Here is a 25,845-nt window from a genome sequence, read left to right on the forward strand (position 1 = left end):
TTTTGGGATGAGAACATTGTTGTGAAATACATCATTTATCATCACTTGGTGTCAAGGTTCACCTTGGGTGTGTTTTCACTCTCAGCAGTAAGAAGGAATTGATTTCATGTTTCCTGCTGCTGTGAGTTTTAATGAGCTCAGGTTCAGCCTCATCTACTGCTGCAGTGACTTAAAGCCACTATGAAGTGAGAGTGGAAGAAACGGATCAGCCGTTTCATTTGAAAGGCAGCACAACACTTCCCTTTCTTGTATTTCCTCCCTGCTTCCTTTAGATCACTGTCTGCTTCCCTGTTTGAGTGCTGCTGTTCTGACCTCCCTCATATTGTACATCACAAGTCTTAATCAACAGTTATCTTTGGAAACTGGATTTATCCAGCAAAAAAAACAAAACACTGTCTTGAAAAAATAACAAAATTGTCTTTTGTGCCTTAAAAATGGCAGAGTTTGTCAGAAATAGTGGTGAAATAATATCACAGGTTATTTGTTTTTTGCGTTTGAGCCCAACACTTAACACAATGTGTGACAAGTGGTGTTTAGTTGAGTATAATATTTGATAAAAATGTTATTTGGACGTCATGTGTTCTGTGTTTTCTTTAGTCAAAGCAGAATTAAACAGCTCAATGTTTAATGTGCACTAATACAGGAAGGTGGACACTAATTAATGGTTATAAAGGTTAAACAATTTGAGATTTGGAACAGGATATTGATGATATTATTGATTTATTTTCATTTCTATTTATTTTTTGTATAAAAAAGGCCTGGAAATGATTTGTCCATGATGGTTGTGTTTATTATTGACTAAATGCACGTATATAACACTAAAAAAAGGTATACATCCATTGATTTTAAAAGTCTTCTTATTGCTACTTGACTCAAACGTGTTGTTATTCCAGTCAATCATCAATTTTATGGTTAATATTTGCTCATATATTCTTTCATTTAAATTGTTAACATCATATGTGAGCTTCAAAACAGATAGATGAAAGTAAAACATAAAAAGCTTAACATATATTTAATCAAGCACATATTTAAGTATTAAGAAGTATAAGTATATATTTAAGTCAGAAACATCAGTTTGCAGCTGACCCGAAGCTTTCCCTTCCATCAAAGATATCAGCCTTCACTCAATGCAAATTATACACTGGCGCCCCCTAAATGAGCCTGAACACAGTACAGACAGCAGCGGCGGCGGTCCGCGGTGAGACTACACGGGATGCATCACCGCTCTGGACGCGTGCAGAGCCGGGTGGAACGACAAGGTGGGGGGGTGCCCTGCCCTGCCCTGCCCTAGTGCTGCATGCTCCAGAAAGCACTTTAGGTGCGAGTTAAAGCCTCAAAGGAAGTCCGTGTAATTAGCATATATTTAAATATATTGTGAGTGAGTGACACCCCAATTTTATTTTATTTTAATTTATTTTATTTTATTTTATTTTATTTATACAACTATAATAATAATAATAATATGCCAAATATTCCTGTTTTGACTGTCATCCAGCTGATAATTGCATAGAAAAACTTTCTTTCCTTTAAACATGTGACACCTAAAATGCCACTTTATTCTAATACAACCAGCAACTATTGTGATTAGAATTACAATAATAATGGGGGGGGGGGGTCTTTATCCCTCTGCTCGTCCATAAATCGCATCAAATGACAGTCGGTCAGTGAAGAGTTAAAGGGAGGAGACGGAGAGTGACACGCCTCATTGGGTAGATTATGTGCCGCAAACAAAAAGTGTGTGTCGGTGTGCCAGTCAGCCACAGAGCGTCGGGCCCCATCTGCACGCCTCTCTCTCTCTCTCTCTCTCTCTCTCTCTCTCTCTCTCTCTCGCTCTCTCTCTCTCGCTCTCTCTCTCTCGCTCTCTCCCCGTCTGTCTCCCTTTATCCGTCCAGCTCTCTCTACCCCGCCCGCTCACTTCCAGTGTCGACGAGTATCTGCAGCAGCAGCAGCAGCAGCAGCAGCACTGTCACTTTCACCACACCGGGGGGGGAAATGTACTGACACTACGGAGCAGCCCGGGAGCGCACCACCATCTCCATCACCTCCATCACACCGCATCCCCCTGCTTGTTTCCGGGGCTTTTTTATTCTTCTTTCCCACCACCAAACCATCCGGAGGTGCAAACGGGGGATTTTTTTATTTATTTATTTTTTGGATTCGCAGCATCGCTCGCTATTCGTTTGTGGATTATTGTTCCTCCTCATCGAAAACAAGAAAGGTAGGTTTTTTTTTTTGTGAAACGGGGAGCACAGCGTGTTGGGTTTGGATAGTTTTTTTTTAAAGACGCACGTGCAGCCGCACATCCTGCAGGATGCGCTGAAAAAAGGGAAAGAAACAAAAAACAAAAAAAAACACCGCAGATGTTTCAGCGCCGCGGACAAAACCCGCAATTCTGTCACAGCGCTGATTTAGGACAGTTTTTCAGCCTGGCACGGCTTTAGCAGATGGGTTAACCCCCCCCCCCCATCCAACCCACCCCCATCTCTGCTCACCCCCCTCACCCCTCTCACCCCCACTCGCAGTGGCTTTGAATGGAGAGGGTGTCTGCTTTTCCTGCAGTTTATGGATGTGCGAACACTCCGCTCTTTTCTGTCTCATTTGAACCGTGATGCATGTTGTTGTCTCATGTTTCGTGCGGTCTCTTCCTCTGAACGTTTGAACGGGGGTCTTTCACGTTACCGGAAACAAATTATTTTAGGGCTGCGCTGAGCGCCACTTTGGAGAAGCCTCTCTCCAGCGCACCGTGCGCAAAATGTTCCACAGAGAGCCTTTCTGTTGAGCCTCTTATGAAGGTAAAACAAAAATGCTCCAAAATCAGCCGGATTAACAAAAATACATTTATTTAGAACTATCCCGGGTTATTTAATCAGACCCCCCCCCCTTTATTGAGCAAATCAGCACGAAAAATCAGCTTCTTTTTTCTGCGCGTGCAGTCACAAAAACCACAGCCGGTATTGGGGATCTGTTCCCACCAGTCATCATTGGTGAGATTTAGACCTATTTATTTCTGATTCGGCTCGCTTTGATGCGCAAATGTCAGAGTGCGCTTTTCTGATTTTGCGCAAAACAAAACTTTTGGTCCAACTGGGGGAATTTATTTATTTTATTTTATTTTGAATTAACAGTTTTTTTTATTGCACAAACTGTGTCGCGGTGGAAGTTGCTCGAGTGGTTGGCTGGTGTTTGATTTATGACTTGTTATAAACGGTTAATAGGAGAATTAAACGTCAAAATAAATCACGATGTGACTGTAATAATACATAGAAGCTCGTGCCATAGGCCCATAAAAAGCAGCATTATAAAGAGAAATATTATTTTTGATCACAGCACAGATGTGATTATTTAAAAAATAATAATCAGGAATTACTTGTTTTCTTCGCTGTTGATGGCGTTGCAAGACATTCTTTTTTTTTCTTATTCTATAATAATAGTAATGTATTTCTGTCCAGTGAGTCTCTATTTGCGGCTGAACACGCGCGTATATCTGGTGCAGGTCTCCGCTGTGTGTGTGTGTGTGTTGGGCGGAGGGGAAGGAGAGCCCCGCAGCCGCCTAAACACACATTCAGAGGTTAGAAAAGAAATAATTAACCGGTCGTGCTGCTTTAATTACAGTCTCGGAGGGGAACGTGCTGGATTATGGTAATGAGGCGGCATACGCTGCCGCTTGTAGAGAGGAGAGAAAGGTTTGGCTGACAGGAAATCACTGACTCTGACAGTCCACTCCAAACCCATTGGACATGCTCTGTCCTTTGGACATGCTCTGTCCATCGGACATGCTCTGTCCTTTGGACATGCTCAAACCTCAGCAGCTCCCACTGAGACGCGTTTTTAAAATCTACGAGGAATAAAGATCCATGTAGCGATTCTATTATGACAAATAAACAAAGCTATGAAGCCTTAATATTAAAATGGTATCTCTATGTATATATGCCAATACAAATGTGACATAAAGCACTATAAGGAGATTATAAGTCTTTTTTGAGAAGTCACGTTGGGAATATTATAGAAATATTATAGGATTTATTTTTTTGTTGCTTTAATCATAACAATTACAGCTGACCAGACAAGGGCCCAATAATGCTAAGGAATATTAATACCAATGCTAATACATTTAAGATCTACATTTTATAGCTTAATATTATTATTATTATTATTATAATGCAGACGGACTGGTAAACTCTATCATAATCCAATGTTTATCCAAAAATAATATAATTAAAAAAAAATAATAATGTGACATAATCTGAAAAAAATACAATTTGTATCGGGAATAAAAATAATAATCTAATAATAATATTAACAATAAATGTGATTTTGATGGCGATTATTATTATGTTCGTTCTGTTAGGATTTCGGCTACTTTTTCTTCTTCTTCTTAAATAAAATGTTAAACATTGGGACAGCACACCAGGATGCTGAAGGGGGGTACCGTCATGAACTTATTATGGGGTTTGAATTAATTAGAAAGCCTGGCCAAAAAAAAAAAGGAAGAAAGAAAGAAACGGGCCCCAAACGACGCCCTTGACAGCTGGTTTAGCCAATCTGTCTCGATCGGAAGAGATTTATTTCAGCTGGGACCCCAAATAAACAGATAGTTCACACAGGTTATGGTTTACGGTTTATTTCTGTTGAAACACATTTAGATTTTTATTCTACTCGCAGTATTTGATCTCCTCTGATCTCTGACGTATCCGTGTCTCCGCAGGGTGAAATGGAGGAGTCCAGCTCTCAGAAGTTGGTGTGGGACGGGGACGCCAAAGCGGTCCAGCAGTGTCTGACGGACATTTTCACCAGCGTCTACACGACGTGCGACATCCCAGAAAACGCCATCTTCGGGCCTTGCGTGTTGAGCCACACGTCGCTGTACGACAGCATCGCCTTCATCGCTCTGAAGTCCACCGACAAGCGCACAGCACCTTACATCTTCAGGGTGAGTGGATCTTTACTTTACACTCATTGGACTTTAATGCACCAGCATGTTTCCTTTTTTATGTTCAATTTTAAAATAAAAAATATCGAGCAGTTAGATCTTAACAAGCCTGTCAAAATGTCTTTCATTCAAGCTTTTTTTGCTGTGCAGATCCAAAATATAGCAAATGTATTATTACAGATTCAGGCCCCTGTTATATTATGCACATAACTGGATAAAAAAGCTGACATTTGCAAAATATCCCCATGCATGAGCAGCAACACTACAATGTTATGTTGGTATACTGCAAAAAGCCATTCAGGCCATTCTGCAACAAAATCCCTTAAACAAGTCATTCAGTTCTTTATTTAGTCGTGACAATCCTGTTTTATTATTTCTACAAGAAAGGACGTCTCTGCCAATGCATGTGATATCATTTTGTTCTTGTAAAAAGCCATTTATTTCAAATATTTGCTTCAAATTCTCAGTAATAATGTCAATAATAATAGTAAACTGAAAAAAATAAAAATAAATATGTAGTGTGAAGGGGTTTGGTGGAATGAAATCACCTTATTCGCAGTATTTTCATTTGTTTTGATAAAAATGAATTTGAGCTGTTGCACTGAAACAATAACCTAACGGGTGTGTTTGTTTTGTTCAGGTGGACACGTCAGCGGCCAACAGCACCTCGGAGGGCTTGATGTGGCTGCGGCTGGTGCAGTCCGCCCGGGACAAAGAGGAGCAGAACCTGGAGGCCTACGTGAAGAACGGCCAGCTCCTGTACCGCTCGCTCCGTCGGATCGAGAAGGACGAGGAGCTGCTGGTCTGGTACGGCAAAGACCTCATCGACCTGCTGCTGCTCAGCTCCAGCCGGGCGCCCGCCAAGAGCAAAGGTGAGTCGAGCGAGGTCACGTCCTCGTTGGACATTGTTGACGCCCGTGCGTCTTTATTTTGCTTCAAAAATCTGTGAGAATGTCGGAATTCAGATTTAATTCAATTCTACAAAGCTGGTCATTCATGCAGCATAGTTTTAGGATAGTCTCTTTTTATCAGATCTTAATTTCCGGCTCTCTTCTTCGCAGGTTCGTCCCACCACTCGTGTCCAGACTGCAGCCAGCGCTTCCAGTTCGAGTTCCCGTTCTTGGCCCATCTCCGGTTCCGTTGCACCAAAAGATTGCAGAGCATCACGGGGGCCGACGAGGAGCCCGGCAAAGAGAGCGGCGGCGAGCGACCGAACGCCACCCCGACCAGGACCAGCCCGAAGCTGGGCCGCTCCGAGGGATTCAGCGGAGCTCAGGACGGCAACAAACCCTCCACGGACTTTCACAACCTGGCCAGGGATCTAGAGAACAACCGGACCAGCCCACCGAGCGACAAGGAAGCCGAGATCTGCAGCGAGAGCTCGGGGAAGAGGAAGTTCTCGGAAATGGAAGACCGGGAGCGCCGAGGGCCCAGCCTCCCGCAGTCCAAGTCGAAAGATGAGCTTGCGACGTCGGCGCAGAACTACAGAGGGGCGTACGGTCTGGAGGAGAACCACAAGTCCTTCTCCCCGCCGGGCCCCACAGAACTCGGTCAGGGCAAGCGCAGCGCCTTCACCGAGGTCAAGAAGTCCGCCCAGAACCTCAAACACCACGGCGGTGGCAGCAAAAACCTCCAGAGCGCCAACTCCGAAAACAAAGACGGCGGTCGCCCCAGCAGCAATCCGTCCGAGAAGCACCTCAACATCCGGCAGGTGCTGTCGGAGACCCAGCCGCCACAGACCTCCCCGATGGGCAGCGCCTTCACCTCGGTCACCCAGCAAGGCGGCAGCGGCGGGGAGAGGAAGAGCGCCTTCAGCCAGCCGTCGCGTTCCTTCTCCCAGATCTCGCCGCTGGTGATGCCGACCAAGCTGCTGGACTGCCACCCGGCGGTGGGCGACACCATCTCCTCCAGCAGGCTCTACCAGGCCGACCACCTCGCCGCCAAGCTGCAGGGCGCGGAGCTGGGCGCCAACTGCCCCGTGCCGGGCGGCATGGCCAAGCAGAACCCCTTCGTCTACGCCACGACCTTCTGGCCCAAGAACTCCGGAGCCATCCAGCTCCAGATGCCCTCGGCGCTCACCCTCCTGCCGCCCTCCTTCACCTCGCTCTGCCTGCCGGCGCAGAACTGGTGCGCCAAGTGCAACGCCTCCTTCCGCATGACCTCGGACTTGGTTTACCACATGCGGTCCCACCACAAGAAGGAGTTCGCCATGGAGCCGATGGTCAAGCGGCGGCGCGAGGAGAAGCTCAAGTGCCCCATTTGCAACGAGTCCTTCCGGGAGCGGCACCACCTGTCACGTCACATGACCTCCCATAACTGACTTTTAAAGGAGGGACTTTTTTCATAATGAGGAGGGACTGTGACCCCCACCACCCCCGCCTGGATTTAAGCCGCCTGACTGGAGATAGGCCACTTAGAAATACAAAAAAAAAACCACTCCTTGCACTTGTTTTCACTTTGGACTCTGATCTTCTATTTCCTGTTTGGTCCGTTTACTTCTTCTCCCCCCTCCTGTACAAAATGTCATGTTTTGGGTGTATGCAAAATGCATTTTGACTTCAAAAAACGGATCTATTTATGAAGCACTTAAACGTTTGAGAATAAGGGAAGATTTAAATATGTGTAAATGTACAGTAAGTTGTATTTTATATCATATAAATGCAAATATAGAAGAGAAGAAATACAAATGTAGTCACACGTCATGGTTTCAGCAAGTTTTTTTTCACGTCTACGATGAATATGGACACAAATTGGGATATTATGTCAGACTATATTTCAGAGTGCATGTAATATTAAATAATATTGATTTTAAGATGCAGTCTATACATTACGATGTAAATAATTTGTTTTATTTGAAATACAAAGTGTAATATTTTGTGTCAGTGGGGAATAGTTTCAGTGTTTCTTCCTTTTGCGGAAATTTACTACTTGATAGTTTATCTAATCACGTTGAATGCATTGACAATAAAATAGCTTTATTTTCAACTGTGGCCTTCCTGGATTGTTTTTATTTCAAACTGCAAATGAAATATATGATTTCTTGATTAATGGTGACAACTGTCTGCAATTTGCATTTATAAAACAAGACTGACATAACATTTGTATTCATATGAAATGTGTATAAAACCCAAACATCTGATTTTTTAAAACCTAATTATATGTTTGATTTTTTTTTATGCTCAAAAAATACATTTCATATAGTGCCAACATTCAATATTTATAAAATACGATAACCACATTGTATGTACAGTCCAAATACAATTCAATACAACAAAACGTAACATAATATAACGGTAATTTATTGTTTAATGTTAATTTCCTATTGAAAATAAGAGCACAAACTCTGGATGTCAACGCTTATTATTATTATTTATAGGATTATGTAGTTATTAGTAGTATTAGTAGTAGTAGTATAAGTATGATTAGTATTATTATCATTACTGACGTACGTCTCCATTAAAGATCGATCGCATTGATCTCTACGATATTGAAGGTTTCCCCCGAGACGTCGCTTCAATTAGAGTGTTAGGAAAACATAACATTCCCATACGAATATATTTATTATTTCATCCGGTTTCACTTTTAAAATACAGATTAAGGACGCGAATACAAGCGCCTTTCAGAATAAAAGCTTTCAAATGACGAGAGAATGATTTTCGCACAGATTTTTAGTTTCTGTGGCAAAAACAGAAAATACAGAAACGACTGTCAGCTCATCAGAAAAAGGGAATATGATGCTCCAGATGTATTTACAGAATATAACACATACGACGTAATACACGTCTGCATTTTGGATTCATTTATAAGCGATATATTGGATTAATCTTCCTACGTAGAAAAAGCACAGAGTGGTAGAATTGCACACAGGAGGCTTTATGAGCAGTTACACAAAAAAGCCTCGACATAAATCAGTTTATGAATATTGTTTGATTTCTAAAACGTTAAAATATTAAGTCTCCTCTCACCTGTAGCGAGGACAGAGCTGTCTGACCCGTATTGAGCTGCGATACATGTAATTATCAATAATCTATCAGCCTTCCGTGACCTTTATTTGTGAAAGCTTTCTATCAACAACACAGATATCAAAAGTGTCTGTGGATTAATATTCAGACCATGTATTGCTGATAATGTCATGATTAAAGAAGAAGAAGAATCAATAGCAGCGGGTGGAGAACATTTCAGGACTGAGACCAAAGATTCAAGGTGGAAAATAGTTCAACAGCGCCATCAAGTGGTCAACATGTGAACTACACGGAGAGATTTAACTCGTTTATTAATAAAAGAAAATGTTTTACTGTTTATATGATATAAGTGGTCAATCAATCAATCAATCAATCAGTGGAACTTTATTTGTATAAAAGTTATTGTTCAAAGTGTTTCACAGATGACTGACGAGCTGAAAACATCAGAAAGGACAAAAGCTGTTCAGCAAATAACAGTTTTACAATCTGGGACCAATTCATGTGAGACAATAAAATTATTAAAAAGGTAATGGAAAAATATTAAAAGCAATAATAAACAATAATAGTAGTAAAACAGTGTGAAATAATAACTAGATTAATAAAATAGAATAAAACTATACAATTTAAATACAATAAAATAAGGGATCAATTTAATAACAATGAAATAGAATAACATTTTTCTAATCAAATACAATAAAACAAGTGATAAATAAATCAATAAACTAGAATAACATTATTCAAATCGAATGCAATAAAACAATTGAATTAAATAAATAAATACAAAAAAGTACAAATTATAAAATGTCTATGATATCTAAAAATAAAGAGTCTATTCTATATCAAAAGCTTTTCACCTCTAAAAACCTCAACACTTCCAGCAGCTGTCAGATCTTCAGAGGTTCCAGCGTCTCGGAGCTCAACAGCTAAAACTTTGTAAAACTTTTTAAACAACAGACTCGTGCCAGAAGGCCTGAGGGGCCACTACAGTTCATACACTTTGAGTATGTGAGACATAGTGAAGTGCTTTAAAAACAAGTAATAGAAGTTCAAAATCAATACTGAAACTGGCAGGCAATCAATGTAAGGACATCAAAACAGGTGCGATGTGTTTCCTTCTGGTCCTGGTCTGCACTTAGACCGCATCAGCTGGAGCTGATTCAGATCTTTCTTTGGGGAGATCATATTATAAACTACTAAAGTTATCAGAATCATCTGATACGAATCATGATAAAGTGAATTTAAACTTGTATTCAAGACACTTAAATATGTTTATTGAAATATGTATACATCATAATGAGAAATGCATTCTGGGAGGACTGAATGAGCCAGGTGGACATATGTATATTAAAAGCATGTCACAGTCATAGTTTCTTCAGCTGTTAAGGCTTTCAAAGGTCATTTAAAGCAGTTTGCATCGTTTACCGTGACACATCTTGATATTAGTTTGATAAAACAATCAAAAATTCAAGTGCAAGTTCTTTTTCCCCAGAGCTTTCAGTCACATTACATGGTATTCATCAGTGTTATGAATCGAGTGTTATGGATGAAATGACTCCCATGTCAACGGGTCGCTCTCTCCATGACAACTGAGCAAACCAGCTGCTGATGAAGACGGAAATTCAGCAGAAACGTTACGACTGGATTAGTAATATAATCTGTGGTGGAAATGGAAAATATAATTTCAACATATTTACCCTCAGTGGTTTTCTTCTCATGCAGATCGTTTGGGGGCTGAAACCTCTGCTGCCATTTAAATACAATGGAGGTGATATTTACATTTAGTTCAAATAAATGTAAATTGTGAAAAGTTCCACAATAATGTTGTTTTTTCCCCCTCAATACGATATCATTGTTGCTCAGGATAATCTTTTAATTGAACAACTTTTTTAATTTTAAATTTCTATTTTATTAACCTCCACAGACAACGTTATAGGTCACTGACAGTTTGAGCACTTCAAGGCTTAAACAGACATTAAATTCATCCGGTTCAATCAGAAGAAGAGCATATGTGTTTCAAAAGAAGTGTTAAAGGTTAACACTTTGTGTACTTAAAAACTATTTGATTCAATTCTTCAAAATATATCCAATCACTGAGCTTAAACTTCTTCTGATTCCACTTTGTAGAAACTCGATGAAAACATTCTTCTTTCTTCTCGCGTCTTCTTGTCTTCTCGCACCTGAGGCGTCTGGGTAACGTAGTATTTAGAGCCAGTCATCATACTGGGGCTAACAGAAATAACAAAAACAAAATCATTTCCCAGAAACAAAAGTGAAATAAATAAAAACTGATGGCCACAACATGAACATAGAGGGGAGTTTTGTATTCATGTTGATTGAAATAAAACTCTGAAATGGAAATTGAATGGAGTAAAATACTTTTTGAAACCTGCTACTGTTAGCAGCAGAAATCTTAAAGACAGATATCAGGAGATAAAAAACAAACAAACACATAAAGAGGTCGAGGATACGTTGCATGATAATAAATTACAGAACTCATGCACACGTCTGCGATCCAAACCTCACCATGTGATCGAGCGGAGCGGTAGCCGTTGATATTTAGGGGCCCTCATGCTTCGCTGCTTGTGTCATCGTCCCTTTTGTGACCCCCCCCCCCACACCGAGACATTTGTCACCGCATCACTCAGCGCCCGAGTGGGGGTGGGACAGTTTATATCTCTGCTAAGCTGGCACTTCCAGTTGGCCCCTCCGCCCCGGTCACACAACATTTTCACATTTCTAACATTGAGCTGACGCTGCGAGCCGGGAGAAGTGAGCGAGCAGGTAGAGAAGAAACCTCAGACAGGTTCTAAAGCGCACTTTTGGTGGTTGCCAGATTCAAACCTTTTTTTGGTCACAGAAAACTGCTGAAGAATTGTTCCACTAGATGATGAACAGGAACTCAGTTCGAAGCACAATGAGGCCCTGAAGCTGGTTTAAATACCATCATTTTATTACATTATGGTGACAAACGTAATCGCTACGTAAGCGACTAAAGCTACATTTGTGTATTCTTGTAATTTTTAAGTTGTAACCTTGTGCTTAAATGCACTTTTGGATAAAAAACACAATGGATGTAATGTACTGTAAAGTAACCCACCAGTGTCACAGAGCAGGCTGTGTAGCTATATCTACGGTAATTGGTAGATATCCCACAAAATCTCTTTGTAATGTAAATCACGTAATCATGAAACACAATCCCCAAAGAAACGCCAGGGCTGCTCTTTGCCCCGTGCTTAGAGAGAAGTCAATGTTGATTTATTCGTCATGTAACTCACGTATTAAGTAACACCACATCTGTAGTTGTTTTAACCCAAACCACAATCTTTCCCTAAACCTATACAAGGAGTTTTGTTGCCTATACTTAACTGAGTAGTTTCCTGTGAAGACGGAAGTTTATTACACGTTGCACATGGAGGTGATCGGGTTGTACAAAGACTGTGACACCAGAGCTCTGGGTTTGTATTCAGACTCCCGCCTGTGTGTGTGTGTGTGTGTGTGTGTGTGTGTGTGTGTGTGTGTGTGTGTGTGTGTGATCAGGTTTAGTGCAACAAAAGCAAGATTAAGTTTTAATAGAAAGATCATGGCTTTGGTTGAATATTAAAGGGGACATTGTGAAGCATTTGGTGGCCTCTAGCGGTGTGGCTGCAGATTGTAAACCAACTAAACACAGAGTGTGAAAACTGTCGGGACATCGTTTCGACAGAAGGAGCAACGAAAGTCCGACAGCTGGCTGTACCACGGTTTGTCCGCTCTGGGCTACCGTAGAAACACGGAGGAGCGACACTGAGGACTCTGTTAAGAGAACCCGCTCCCAGATACAACGGACTCATTCTAAGCTAACGAAACGACAACAATTCTTAGTTTCAGGTGATTAAATATTATGTTCCATTTTTTGCCAATAGATCCCTGAAAATGCTACAAACCGGACCTTCAATCGACACGTTTTTGTCTCAAGTCCCTGCAGTCTTTGTCTACGTTAAACCGAGAGTCTGATGTTTCCCTAAACCTTAAACCAAGTGCAGACCGGTACCATAGACAACCTCGCAATGTTAAAGAAAGTGACAAATGCTTATCTGCTCCAAAATCTCATGGATTACTTATTGGCCCATGCTACACCCTTCCACCAAGTTTCACAAAAATCACAAACAAACCAAAAACGGAATACAATATCTAAACATTTCGACTGATGTGTCCAGCATCATCATTCTGCGACTTTCCAGATGTTACTTAAAACTAACGTAATGTACTTGTTCTCTTTACATCCCGACAGCAATCAATAAATCAAACTCTCTGACCAAACACAAAAGAAAGAAAACGTGTCCCTTCAAGCGTCTCACTTCAGCGAGCTCCAAACTGAGGTGCAGTGTGGGAAACTGAGGGTTCAGACAGCGAGCTAACAAGACACGTGAAAGAAAAGTTCAGATCAAAAGTATGGATTTCACTCAGGGCTCCCGGCCTGCAGCTCTGATCTCACACGCTCCACGGTCTGTTTTAAAGTCCTAATCCAGGGTTTTACACAGGTCCGGCTCCCCCTCTGCTGCCGTGTGATTAGGATGCCGCCGTCACATCATTATTTCCTGAAGACCCTAAATATAAATAAACAGCATCGTCCTCTGTGCACTTGCACTATTTCTGACCCACAATGCACTCGATCTGCAGGTCCGCTGACAGGGACACATTTACACATCATGTCCTCTGCGGACTGATCCACATGCCCCGGGACTCTACCTGTCTTCAGGGCACGTCCGAGTCCTGGATTCTTCACATCGTGGAGATGGCGAGGACTCCGGAGGTTGGATATTTAGGTTACACCTGTTTCCCGGCTTCAAAACGCCTCTCTGTCTTCTGCAGAGGAGCGTGGATGTAAGAACATAGTCATTAAAGTTTCAGTATCAATCTCTGTTTATACGATTTAGTGTCATTCAACTGCCATTACCAAATTCTCTCAAGTGTTTTGTTGCCTCTATTTTATCTTTTGGGGTGTGACATTTTCCTCCATAAATACATTTATATATACAGTTGCCAGTTTATAGCAAATAATAACCTAGATGAACATTTAAAGTGTGTTGACGTCATTTATATCAACAGACTAAATATAATTATATCATAATACAGCCTCCAAATTGACCATAGAGTTAAATTAACTCTTCTCTATAACAGATTCAACTAAAATTGAGTGTGTTTGACACACGCACAGATTTCATTTAGTTTTTTTCTTTTGCCAAGTTATGACCTTAAAGTATAAAAATCTATCTCTGTTCTAAAATAAGCTACTATTCATTATGTTGACACTCCATATTTTTATATAGTAGTTCTGTGTTATTACTGTTATATCTAATGCATGATTTCTGAATGCATGTATGGCACATATATGGAGGGTTCAAATTTGGAATTGCTGCAACAAATTTAACAAAAACAAAATGTATTTATCTTTTCATACATGAGCTTTTAGGTTTTAATCAATGTTTTGTTATGATAAAATAAATAAAATAAATAAAATAAATAAAATAAAATGTGTTATCAACAATTATGCATCGATGTCTAACATGATGTGTTTATCAAACCTCTAAAAGCTAAGGTAACTACCAACACACACACACACACACACACACACACACACACACACACTAATGTACCTCGCTTCAGCTCAGTCGCTGCTAAACAGACAGACAGCTTGATGAATTTAATTTCGTTTTTTGGCAAGATAGCACGATTCGTGTTATACGACGACTTCAACCCGACTGTTTGCATACATCGCCGCTTGTTGTAGAGTCTAAATGACGTGTGTTTAACTACACTTTAGAGCCCATTATTTTCATACATCATCAGTTGTTAGTTGGTTCACTTTTATTGTGTTGGATGGTGTGTTTGGCTAAGCGATAACAGCTAACAGCTAACCGCTAACAGCTAACGTAACTACCAGCACGCACACTAACCTCTTGCTTTTGAGTTTGATTGAAATGTGTTTTACGACGCCTTGCAACTCATTTGTGTCGAGACGACGGGTTAACTAATTGTGGTTTGTATTCATGCAATCACTCAACACAGCAGTGGGTGTTGCAGTCACACCTGACGATCTGCACACTTCCCACAAATATTTGGAATATTTTGTACAGTTATCCAAGTGACGAGACGGAATTGATGTCAATGTAATTCAGCTGCATGTATTTTATTTAGGAAGTTAAATATAAACAGTATGTTAAAGTTCAACGTTCATCGTTCAGCTCATTCCCATGACGTAGTGGCTGTGTTTCAGGCAGCAGGAGCTAATGACTCTCTATATGGTCGCATTACTTTGTTACACATTCCACTGCTGCTTTTGAAGTACTTCTCCATAACAGCCGTGGTATACGGTTTTCTTGAAGGCTGGGTAGGCATGTTGCCCCCCCCCCCCCCCCCTGTTCATGTCATGAAAGTCAAACCAACTTCATCACTCAGTAATGACCGGAGCGCAGCGCAGGGCTCGGGTTGAGAGTTGGCCCGTCGTGTTTCCTTCTCTCCGGAGCGACAGCAGAGGACATCTTACTTATTTACAACCGGCAGCCGTCCACTTTAAGCTCACAACAACAACATGGTGAAACTAGATGGAACTGATATGTATATATCATATCTGATTTAGTTACACTCCTGTTTAGAAAGACAGGCAGTGATAAGAAGTACTGAGATCATTTCAGTAACAGCAACACAAGTCCTGCATTAAAAATACTTAAATGAAAGTACAGCAAAGTGTTATCAGCAAAACTTTCTTTAAGTGTGGTAGTAGCTGCACATTTAGCCTATAAAAGTCAGGCAACGACCTTCAGTTTTGATGAGTGAAGGGGAAGCGTCTTAAAGCTGCATTCTCTTTACTGTCCATCAGGGGGCGACCTCTCTGGTTGTATAGAAGTCTATGAGAAAATGACTCTACTTCTCTCTTGATTTATTACCTCAGTAAACATTGTAAACATGAGTTTATGGTCTCAATCTCTAGTTTCAAGTCTCCTTCAATACAGCATGATGTTCATTTAGTAAATGATGGTCCATTTAGAGTCAAACAGACCATAAAGCAGGATATGATTTAGGGCGGGGCTACTGTTATTGACAGGACTCTACCAGAGCCATATACGGCGTCTCTACGTCACTCCAAATATGGTCATTCCCGTACACTGGTTGCAAAAAAAATACAAGATGGACACGGCCAAATTGTCAAACTCCAGGCTACAAATCCTTTAAAGCCATCCACAAACCAACAGGTGACGTTGCGACGACAGCGTCCGCTTCTACAGTTTATGATAAAAGTATATGATCAAAGATTCTAATGGCATGAAATAAATTGTATTTGCTACACCAAGCGTCACGACTGGACAGTCATTCTGTTGTATGTAACCTTTGTATATAAAATTCATCCAAAGCTGCGGAAGCAGTTAGTAGCACAATACAGATTTTTTGTTTACTTTTGACGGGGTTTTTAACCAAAATATCCATTCTATGGTCTATGTTTGGGAGAATCGAGGACCTGCTATCCTTAATGTCATCATTATGGACATGTATTGGGTTGTCTGACTGCAGTCTTTATCTATGTATCTAACGTTTTATCTTTGGTTATTTGATGCAAATATGAAGCTTTGTGCGATTATGATGCGTTTTCTATAAATGTATAATTTTAAAATTGTACTGTCCATTCAGGACCTCCAAGTTCTGGACATGACACCGACAAAGTTGTATTTCAAAATATGTACTCAACAATCAAAGAGTATTTTCTTCTGCTCGAAATCAGGAATTACTCAAGATGAAATGGGGGGGGGGGGGGGTTCAAGTGTGTGATCAGGCCAAGGGAAAGGTCCAAATGAAGACGTATGGTGGCCCAGGTGTGGGCCAGATGCAGAGGTGGATAATAGATTAGTGAAGAACAGTGCGGCTGTTTCCTGTGAGGAAAAACAGACCAGATTTATCTTCCGTTCTCCGTCCCCATGGCCACCCAGGGACCACTTAAAGGAAAAAGATCTAAGTCTGACGTGTAAATATCTTCAGAAGGGATCTTTCTGAGAGGAAAAAAAAAATGAGTCGACCAGAACAAAGAGAAGAACGGTCTTTGTAAAGCGGTGACCTGCAGATCTGTTAAAAAAAATAAAAAGCTACACAGAAGTTCTTGCAGGAATCCTGTTACATTTTGTCTCCAGTTTGTGAAAGTCTCAAAGTAAATCTGTAGGTAAAGAGAATGTTCTGGAAACAACGCTGCAGCAACAGCAGATTTAGATCTTAATGTACTTTTATTGTAATCTCTGGAAGTGCTGAACAAAAGCACGCACGCAATTGTCACCAAGAAAGTAGGATTAGTCTTCAGCATGGCTCGAAGATGTGAGAATATATATATATATATATATATATATATATATATATATATATATACTGTATATATTCTGCAATAGGTTTACTTAGGTATTTTAAAATGTAGAAAATCAATCCTTGAGTTTGGATTGAGACATCTTGAAGTCTATCCAATGGGATTTTAAAAGGCCTAAAGGAGACAATCAACGCAAAAATCGCTTTGAGTATGAAACGCTCACTCTTAGGCCTAATCTTTACTTCTGTAGAAAAGATTCCACAGAGCGGTAAAAATGGTTTGTGGCACTTGAAGCGAGCCACAGAGAAAATGTGACTTGGGCCACGCTCCTGCAGACATGCCAGAAATGTTATTGGACACCAGAGCAAGTCAAAATAAAAAATAAATGACATGCTACATGCAATCTGTTCCCCTCCCTTGAAAGGTGCTCGTACAGGCTTCTAATCCACTTCTGTTGTCGATTCATGAGTGAAAAAGTGGGGTCTGACCTCTGTGAAAAAGAAGTTTGTATGGGAAAAGCATAACGGTAAGACGTAAACAAGTTAACAAAAGTATGGAAAACATGTCACAAACGTCGCTAACGTAGCTTCAACATAACTCAACAAAACTTTGAGACACAAACAGCGGTCTCCTGGGTGAAAGTCCTGTGTTTGTTTGACCCATCCTCCTCTCCTCCCACTATAGGTAGTCTTTCTCACGTTTTATCAGTTACTTCCTCTTTGCGTAGCATATTGACCACATGCATTTACATTGCAGTACGTATAGATTATATGGCGTAAAATAACAAAAGTAAAAAGAAAGAATGACGTTCTTTCACGCTAAATGACTTACAAATTCTCATGTTATTCAATCTATTCTGTGCAAGCTGTTTATATTATTTATTATTTAATTATGACAAATTACTACAGAATAGAATTTGCATTAATTTAAATATTCCAAAATTAAAGGCTTATGGTTTGTTTTTGACGAGTTTTAAAACACGGACACATTTTCAGATTTCTTTTAATTCTAGTCGAACAGAGAATTATTTTTTTGGCTCTTGTCACGTTATAAGTTTTCTGACATTCCAGTAAAAAAACGTTTATGGAATTATTTATTTTAACGTTCATGTGTGTCTGCATCACTGAAAAACTGCAATCAACTTTTGATTTATAGATATGAAGTTGGTCAAGATCTTTAAGTGTTTTTTTATGTTTGTGTTTCAACCAGCAAAGCATGGTATTTGAAGAATGTTCAGCAGCACGAATGTCACAAAGTCAAATTCCAGCAGAAGCACACAAACGACCGTCGAGCAACAAGCTTCAGCTCCATTCCTCTCTGCTGGATGAACTCCAAGTTTAGGGTTGCTCTCAGCTGTTCTCAGGGGGAGCTGCAGACCTCCAAGAAAGCCTCCACAGGGAACATTTCATCACCTGAAGTTCAGATCCTGGTCGATTGCTGCTGCTGTTTTCACTCGTGCACCTTATCTCTTGGCTGTGTGAGTGATGCACTGTTTTCTACTTTTGGTGCGACTGATTCTCACTTAGATTTATCATTTGAATGATTCTGAAAGCAAGAGACTCAAATGCAGGACTCAGAGCAGCTGAAAGCAATCACTCATTTACTTGTCAGAGTTCAAAGCAGTAATTGGCAACAGGTAATCAATCAGAGAGGGCAAAGTAAGCAGGCAAAGACTGGGTAGTATGCAGGCAAATGAGCAAAGAGAGAGAGAGAGAGAGAGAGAGAGAGAGGGCTGGCATATATAAAGCAGGGGAGATAATGAGGGAATGGACAACAGGTGTGCTGGTGAGTGAGGGGATCAGGTGACTGGGATTGGGCAACTTCAGGGCAGGTGGGGAGCAGCAGGTGGATCCAGCCCAGTGTCACTGCGGTTTGTGAATTAGTTGAGGAATGCAATCTACTGGTTTTGTGTACAGGGACACGAGTTGTCTGTTTTTTTTGTGACAAAAATAATGCCAACGGAATGTCAATCAGGAGCCTTATTCGTGGTGGACACGCAAATGAATACATCCACTTCACTAACAACAGTCAGAGCAAGTGATGTACTTTAAGATATCCAAAAAGACGACTTTTGGTAGTAGGGAAGGGAAGTGGATGGGTCCAACAAACAGGACTTTAAACCAGAAAACCAGCATTGAGGTTTCATGGTAGTGGGTTTGTTGCCTAAAGCCTAACTGGTGGTTTTGTTGCCTTAACCTAACTTTACATAGTTTTGTTGTCTTAACCCAGTGGTTCTCAAACTTTTTCTGTCACGCCCCACTTTGGAGGAGGAAAAATGTTCATGCCCCACCGCCCTAACAAAATTGTAACAAAATAGTCCATGTTGAATTTTTATTGAAATAACAACATTTTGTGACTCCTCCATCTGTGCTTTTTCAAATAATAGAATAAAGAAAATTGCAATCACTTTCAAGTAAACCAGATTGCTCCATCAGACAAAAATAAATACAATGTGTAATCACTTTGTTCGAACAATGCAAATAAAGTTCTATCTGTAAAAATAACTAATATCTAGAGTTTTACACTGCATATCTTTTCAAAACAACAATAACATGCAACCTGTGCAAAACAAAACAAAATGAGTGCAGATATGTGTGAGCCATCAAGTTTTATCAGTGTTAGTGGCTGCAATGAGCCTGCTTTCCACTACAAATCTTTTTAAAACGGGGGTTGCAGACTTGATACGGCCACTCTCAATTCATGCTCAATGTTGAGCTTAGATCTGTATTTGGTTTTGAGAGAGGCAGAAAAGCCGATCTCACGGAGTTAGGATGTGGCGAAGGGAAGCAGAACGCCCTCAGCCCTCTGTCCGATGAGTGGAGTGAGTCGCCAAGGATCTTGGCCATTGCGCATGCGCAAGCGTAACCTATTAATGGCGTAATGTAAACATTTACACAAACGTACAGTACGCCATGTATTTATTAATTACTTAGTATTATGTCTGTGTACTTTTGTAATATGTGAAGTTCTCAATAAAGTTCTTGAAATAAAAATATTCCCCCTGCGCCCCACCTGTAATACCACTGCGCCCCACAGTTTAAGAAATACTGCCTTAACTTAACTTTCTATGGTTTTGTTGCCGTAACCTAACTTTACGTGGTTTTGTTGCCTTAACCTAACTTTACGTGGTTTTGTTGCCTTAACCTAATTTTACATGGTTTTGTTGCCGTAACCTAACTTTACGTGGTTTTGTTGCCTTAACCTAATTTTACATGGTTTTGTTGCCGTAACCTAACTTCACGTGGTTTTGTTGCCGTAACCTAATTTTACATGGTTTTGTTGCCTTAACCTAACTTTAAGTAGTTTTGTTGCCTTAACCTAATTTTACATGGTTTTGTTGCCGTAACCTAACTTTACGTGGTTTTGTTGCCTTAACCTAATTTTACATGGTTTTGTTGCCGTAACCTAACTTCACGTGGTTTTGTTGCCGTAACCTAATTTTACATGGTTTTGTTGCCGTAACCTAACTTTACGTGGTTTTGTTGCCTAAACCTAACTTCACGTGGTTTTGTTGCCGTAACCTAACTTTATGTGGTTTTGTTGCCTAAACCTAACTTTACATGGTTGTGTTGCCTTAACCCAGTGGTGGGCCGTCAGGGCCAGCTAAGCCTTCTCTGCTGGCCTAAACAGAATCACAAAGTTATAGCTATTTCATAATTTAATAATTTTTCACAAATACACTACAAGTATTCAAATTTTTTCCCCATTAGCTTATTTTCTCATTGCACAGCTCCTGTCTTCCTCAGTTGCTCTGCTTCCAGTGCAGCTTGTTTTAAGTAGAGCTCTTATCCAATCAGATTCAGCCTCTATGTCTCTATGTAAGGAGAGAGGCCTGAGGTCCTCTAGGTAGACTTTGCAGATTAAAGTATACGGGGACGATATTGTTGATTGTCATCGTCTTCAACCAATCAGATCTTTAGTTTGACATGTTGGGCATATTCTTTGACGTGCCAGAGCTACCCAGGTAGCCTGCTAAGTACGTCACCATTAACGTGCGCCGTGATTGGTCAGTGGGTCAGCGTGACTTTTGTCAAACAGAGAGCTAGCTAGCGGATCTTAGTGTTTAGTAAGAGTTCAAGTTGAAACATATGTAAGAAGTTATGACATTGACATGACATTTTTAGCATTTTTAAATGGATTTCTGGAGAAGGACATTTCCAGAAAAGCTGGACATCATATCAAAGGGTCAAGCCCACAGCTAGCAGTCGTGACCCAGCATGGAAAAGGATTTGTACAACGGTATTTCTGGCTGACAGATTCAAAGAAGCGTTGCACATTTTATGGCTAAGAATGCGTTTCATTTGCAACTGAGCTCTTGGTGTTTGGAGCTGTTTGGAGTTATGCTACGCTAACCAAGGGAGCTACACGACAGGACAAGCTACGTGCTTTTGAAAACTTTTGGAGAGACCTGAGTGGACTTTGTCATTAAGTGAAGAGCAGCTGTGGTAAGTTAACTGATTCTGAGTCTTTACATCTGCAGTAGTATTTCTTCTGTGTTCATTTGTCTATTGTGTCGTTTTTATGAATAATATGAATGGCTCTAGCGCTGCAGTGTTGCTGGATTGATTTGTTGCTTTGTTGTCATATACATATATGTGACTGGTTCTTGTGAGTTTTTCTTGTCATTGTGTTAATTACATTGATTTGGACTATATGCATTGTCCGTTAATGACGAAGCATCCCGTCATGCGCAGGGTTATTATCCGTTCGAGCTGTTGTTTCCCCGCTAAGCTAGTTAGCTTAGCCCCCTTGAAGACACGTGCGGTGCCTCAGCTGTTTTTTGTTATTGTTCCGGGTTCAGAGGTCACAAAGCCTGTTGTCTGTTACGTGAGCGCAGTCCACCGAAAACATTATATTTCCCACAATTTAAGCTTCTGCATTTTCCAAATGCACTAGTATTATTCTAACGTATTGTTCGGTTCTTAAGCCTTGTACCGAACGGTTTAATACGAATACGTGTATTATTACACCCCTAGAAACAAATAACCGTAGCTGTGGCGTCATAATGAGCTTATTAGGAGATGGCTCAAGTCTTGACGATTTGACAGTGGGACATCCCTAAACCCTCACGGACTTTGCGGGAGCTTGCCTCAAAGTCCGTGAGTCCGCAAGGGGGGACATTGGGATTGGGCCACTGTGTTGTAGAATGGGCCCTTTTTCAAAGCAGCCATTTTGACATTGCAGGGTAAACACAGATGCACATGTTACACCAGTGTTAACCCTGCTACGACGTGCCAAAATGGCCGTTGTGAAAATGATCTACATCTAAACACAACAGGAGATGTTAGTGACTGAAATAAGCAGAAAAAGATTTAAAATGTGCAAAATAACTCAGATAAGATGTTTGAGTTGCAATAAGCTAGTTCTTATGTTACACAAGACGCATTAGCTTTGGATGAATTAATTTGGCTACGTTTATTGTGTCTAAACCCTTTATCTATAAACACTGTTGCATGTAGTTTGGACAACGCTTTGTACGAACAGATGCCTTAATATCTCTCAAATTCTGCTAACCACTCTCACATATCTTAGTGAAATCATGTAGCTGTGTGGAAACAATGAGGTTTTCTAGGATTTCATTCTTTTTTAAAGGTCTGAAAATCCACCTACTGTACCTCTGTAAATCTGGTAGATTCTCTCAAAAATATACCATCATGAAACTCAAAATAAGTCTTGTTTTTATGAATTCTGAACATCTTGAGGATTTTCTTCTGAGAGCAGCAATTTTTGCCCCAATATCACCAGGACAAATTGCTCCTCGATACACACAAACTCACTGCATGTTTTGTTTGTCAGTAAAGCCATGTGTCCTCTCCCAATGAACTCACGGTGAAAGAAACGATTCTCGATTGTAGACGTGGGCATTTTGTCAGCGTCCTCCACACACACATCAATGTTTGTTAGCTGTGGATCAACCCTCTACCTTCTTCTCCATGCTGACAGGTGGTGTTTCTGTAACAAGTAAACAGGTCTTGCTTTGTGGCTCTGCCAAAAGACAGCAAGCTAAAAAAACATCCTTGTCTTGCTAATTTTTGAGAGAGCGCCACATTGATCACCTCACTCTGAAGTCTAGTTAAAAGACTTCAATTGGATTTTTTATTTCCCCCCCTGCGACTTTACCTCCTCCCAAACTTTGCTTTCTTTGGAGCTGCCTTTCAGAGCGGGACTTCAACTTTGAAAGAAGGACACTTTGGGGGAACAGGAATCTGTTGTAATCAGACTGCAACCTCTGGTACTGCCGAGTGAAGCCAATGCAGAAGTTTCTTTAAACTTGCATTTTATTCTAATGACCAGCAGGGGGCGACTCCTCTGTTTGTATAGAAGTCTATAAGAAAATGACTCTACTTCTCTCTTGATTTATTACCTCAGTAAACAAGATGGTTGATGGCAACATTGTCAAACTCAATGCTTCAGAATGGCAGTCCACAGACCAATGGGTGACGTCACGATGGCTACGTCCATTTGTTATATAGAGGGTGTGGTTGAAACTCTAAAAAAGGTCATAAGCGGAGCCGGAACAATGTTACCGGTTGGCTGCTGATGGTGGGAAGCGCTGAAGGGGACGTATCTGTTTGTGGATTCAGTGAAATTTTTTTTGTCAATCAGCTGGCAGTAATTGTGCTTGAAAACGGCCTCTTCACACTGCATGTCTCAATTCTTGCACAATAAACACTGAAAATCATATACAAACAGGGCTGATGAATATGAAGGGAACTTGGCTGACCTCTTTGGCCCCAGCAGAAGACGCAGCCAAGCCACCGCAGAAAAGCCTGACAATCTTAAAAAATTGGGTGGCCAAAGAAAATGTACACACAAACTAAGCGTGCTCGAGACATTCGACTCCCACAAAAGGGCTCAGAGAGCAAAATAATATACAACGATCTGAGGCACAGCTCATTAGTTCTAACCCCATACATGCAGAACAAGCAAACGCTGAAACTAAATAATTTGTCCACATCAGTGCAAGTATGAAAACCTGCTCACTGTCAAAGAGGAGCTTTGTTTCTGCCATTTACAACCCTACAAGTATTTGGGGAACAAGAAGCATAGACTGTATATAAGAAGCGGACGTAGTTATCGTGACGTCACCCATTAGTTTGTGGACTGGTGATTTGAAGCCTCCAGTTTGGCGATTTCGCCGTCAACCATCTTGGATTACGGCTTTGGCCATGTTGCTGTTTTTTTGTAGCCGATAAACCTAGAGACCATATTTGGAATTTGGAGGAGTGAGGTAGTGATGTCCTCTGTGGATCTGGTAGCCCCGCCCTCAAGCATACCCTGCTTTATGGTCTGTTTGACTCTAAATGGACCTTAATCTACTAAATGAACATCATGCTGTATTGAAGAAGACTTGAAACTAGAGATTGAGACCATAAACTCATGTTTACAATGTTTACTGAGGTAATAAATCAAGAGAGAAGTAGAGTCATTTTCTCATAGACTTCTAGGTAAAGGAAATATTACTGTACTTTCAACATTTTAAACATTGCTCTCTAAGTTCTATTCTTGTATTATCCTTTGTTAGTCCTGCAGCAGGGATATTTATACCTGTCCTATTCTATTTTAGCTTGTTTTTCTTTCCTATTCTCTTGGCTCTTAAATTGTATTTACATGTACTGTTATAATGTGTTTATTTTGCGCTTTGAAATTTCCTTGTTGCTGAAATGTGCTATATAAATAAACTTGTCTTGCCTTGCTGTTAATGAAGTTTAAGGGGACGTGTAAAATCTGTATTGCAAAAGAAAAAGAGCAGCGTTGAAGGAGGAGGTGAAGAGGTTGCGGAGAGGTACCTTTAGTAACGTTGTAGCTTTTTGGCGAGATGTTCACCAGATCCCTCGACACGATGTCTGCGATGGATGGTTTAATTTCACTTCGCAGGTGTTTTAATTCAACAATGTTGAAGCTATCCGTCGCCGCTATGCTATTACGGTTTTGTTTGATTATGCACAAGCATGACTTTATTAAGTTTAGGGAAACATCATGGTTTGGGTCCAAGTGACGGTTTGTTAATGCTAAGGAACCTTCATCATCGTGGTTACAGTATTAACAGCGCTGACCTCGTGGTTGAGGTTCAGGATCGATCGTGGTCATGGTTAAAAGAACCCAACGATGGCGATGATGTCGGTAGGAAATGAGAAACAAACAGTTGTCTCGATAATGTCACACTCCTTGTTTGCTCCCAACTAACAACAACCAGGGTTGTAACCGAACGCCTTTACTTTGAGCATATTCTGATCTAGATGTTTAGTAAAACTTTTCTGACATTTGACATCTCTACATTTTTACTTTTAGGATGAATATTTTGATGAAATGACACCGACCTCTTAAGCACATCACAAACAGCGGAAACAAAACTAACTTCAGATTTAAGCAACAAAAGTATTTTCTTAGGTTTAGACAACAAAACTATTTTCTTAGGTTTAGGGCAACGAAAGTACTTTATTAGGTCAAGGCAACAAAACTACTTCATTAGCTTGAGGCAATACAACTACTTATTTAGGTTTTGAGCAACAACATTACTTTGTTAGGTTTAGGCAGCAAAACTACTTTGTTAGGTTGAAGCAACAAAAGTATTTTGTTAAGTTTAGCTAACAAAACGACTTCATTAACTTAAGGCAACAAAACTACGT

General features: G+C 40.5%; 1 protein-coding gene across 2 annotated transcripts; it reads left to right on the forward strand.

Moving 5' to 3' along the window:
- Nucleotides 1-1,830: 1,830 nt before the first annotated feature.
- On the forward strand, nt 1,831-7,972 carry prdm8b (PR domain containing 8b). Of its 2 annotated transcripts, none has more exons than XM_068721134.1 (4): nt 1,831-2,218; nt 4,706-4,930; nt 5,571-5,802; nt 5,992-7,972. In XM_068721134.1, the coding sequence occupies exons 2-4, from the start codon at nt 4,712-4,714 to the stop codon at nt 7,248-7,250; spliced, it is 1,710 nt and encodes a 569-aa protein (XP_068577235.1). In that variant the 5' UTR covers nt 1,831-2,218; nt 4,706-4,711; the 3' UTR covers nt 7,251-7,972. The 2 variants fall into 2 exon arrangements, with proteins under 2 accessions (XP_068577235.1, XP_068577236.1); XM_068721135.1 differs by lacking the exon at nt 1,831-2,218 and adding an exon at nt 3,714-4,604.
- The last annotated feature ends 17,873 nt before the right edge of the window (nt 7,973-25,845 follow it).

The sequence above is a fragment of the Cebidichthys violaceus genome, unplaced genomic scaffold (assembly GCF_023349555.1).
Source record: "Cebidichthys violaceus isolate CVI_PGR_0920_01 unplaced genomic scaffold, fCebVio1.0.p SCAF_26, whole genome shotgun sequence".
Taxonomy (NCBI): domain Eukaryota; kingdom Metazoa; phylum Chordata; class Actinopteri; order Perciformes; family Stichaeidae; genus Cebidichthys; species Cebidichthys violaceus.

What these genes read in the sequence shown, in the direction of transcription:
- prdm8b (XM_068721134.1), top strand. Translation starts at nt 4,712, where the DNA reads ATGGAGGAGTCCAGCTCTCAGAAGTTGGTGTGGGACGGGGACGCCAAA. An exon ending in CAGCACCTTACATCTTCAGG is followed by an intron (nt 4,931 to 5,570) that starts GTGAGTGGATCT and finishes TGTTTTGTTCAG; the next exon opens with GTGGACACGTCAGCGGCCAA. An exon ending in GGCGCCCGCCAAGAGCAAAG is followed by an intron (nt 5,803 to 5,991) that starts GTGAGTCGAGCG and finishes TCTTCTTCGCAG; the next exon opens with GTTCGTCCCACCACTCGTGT.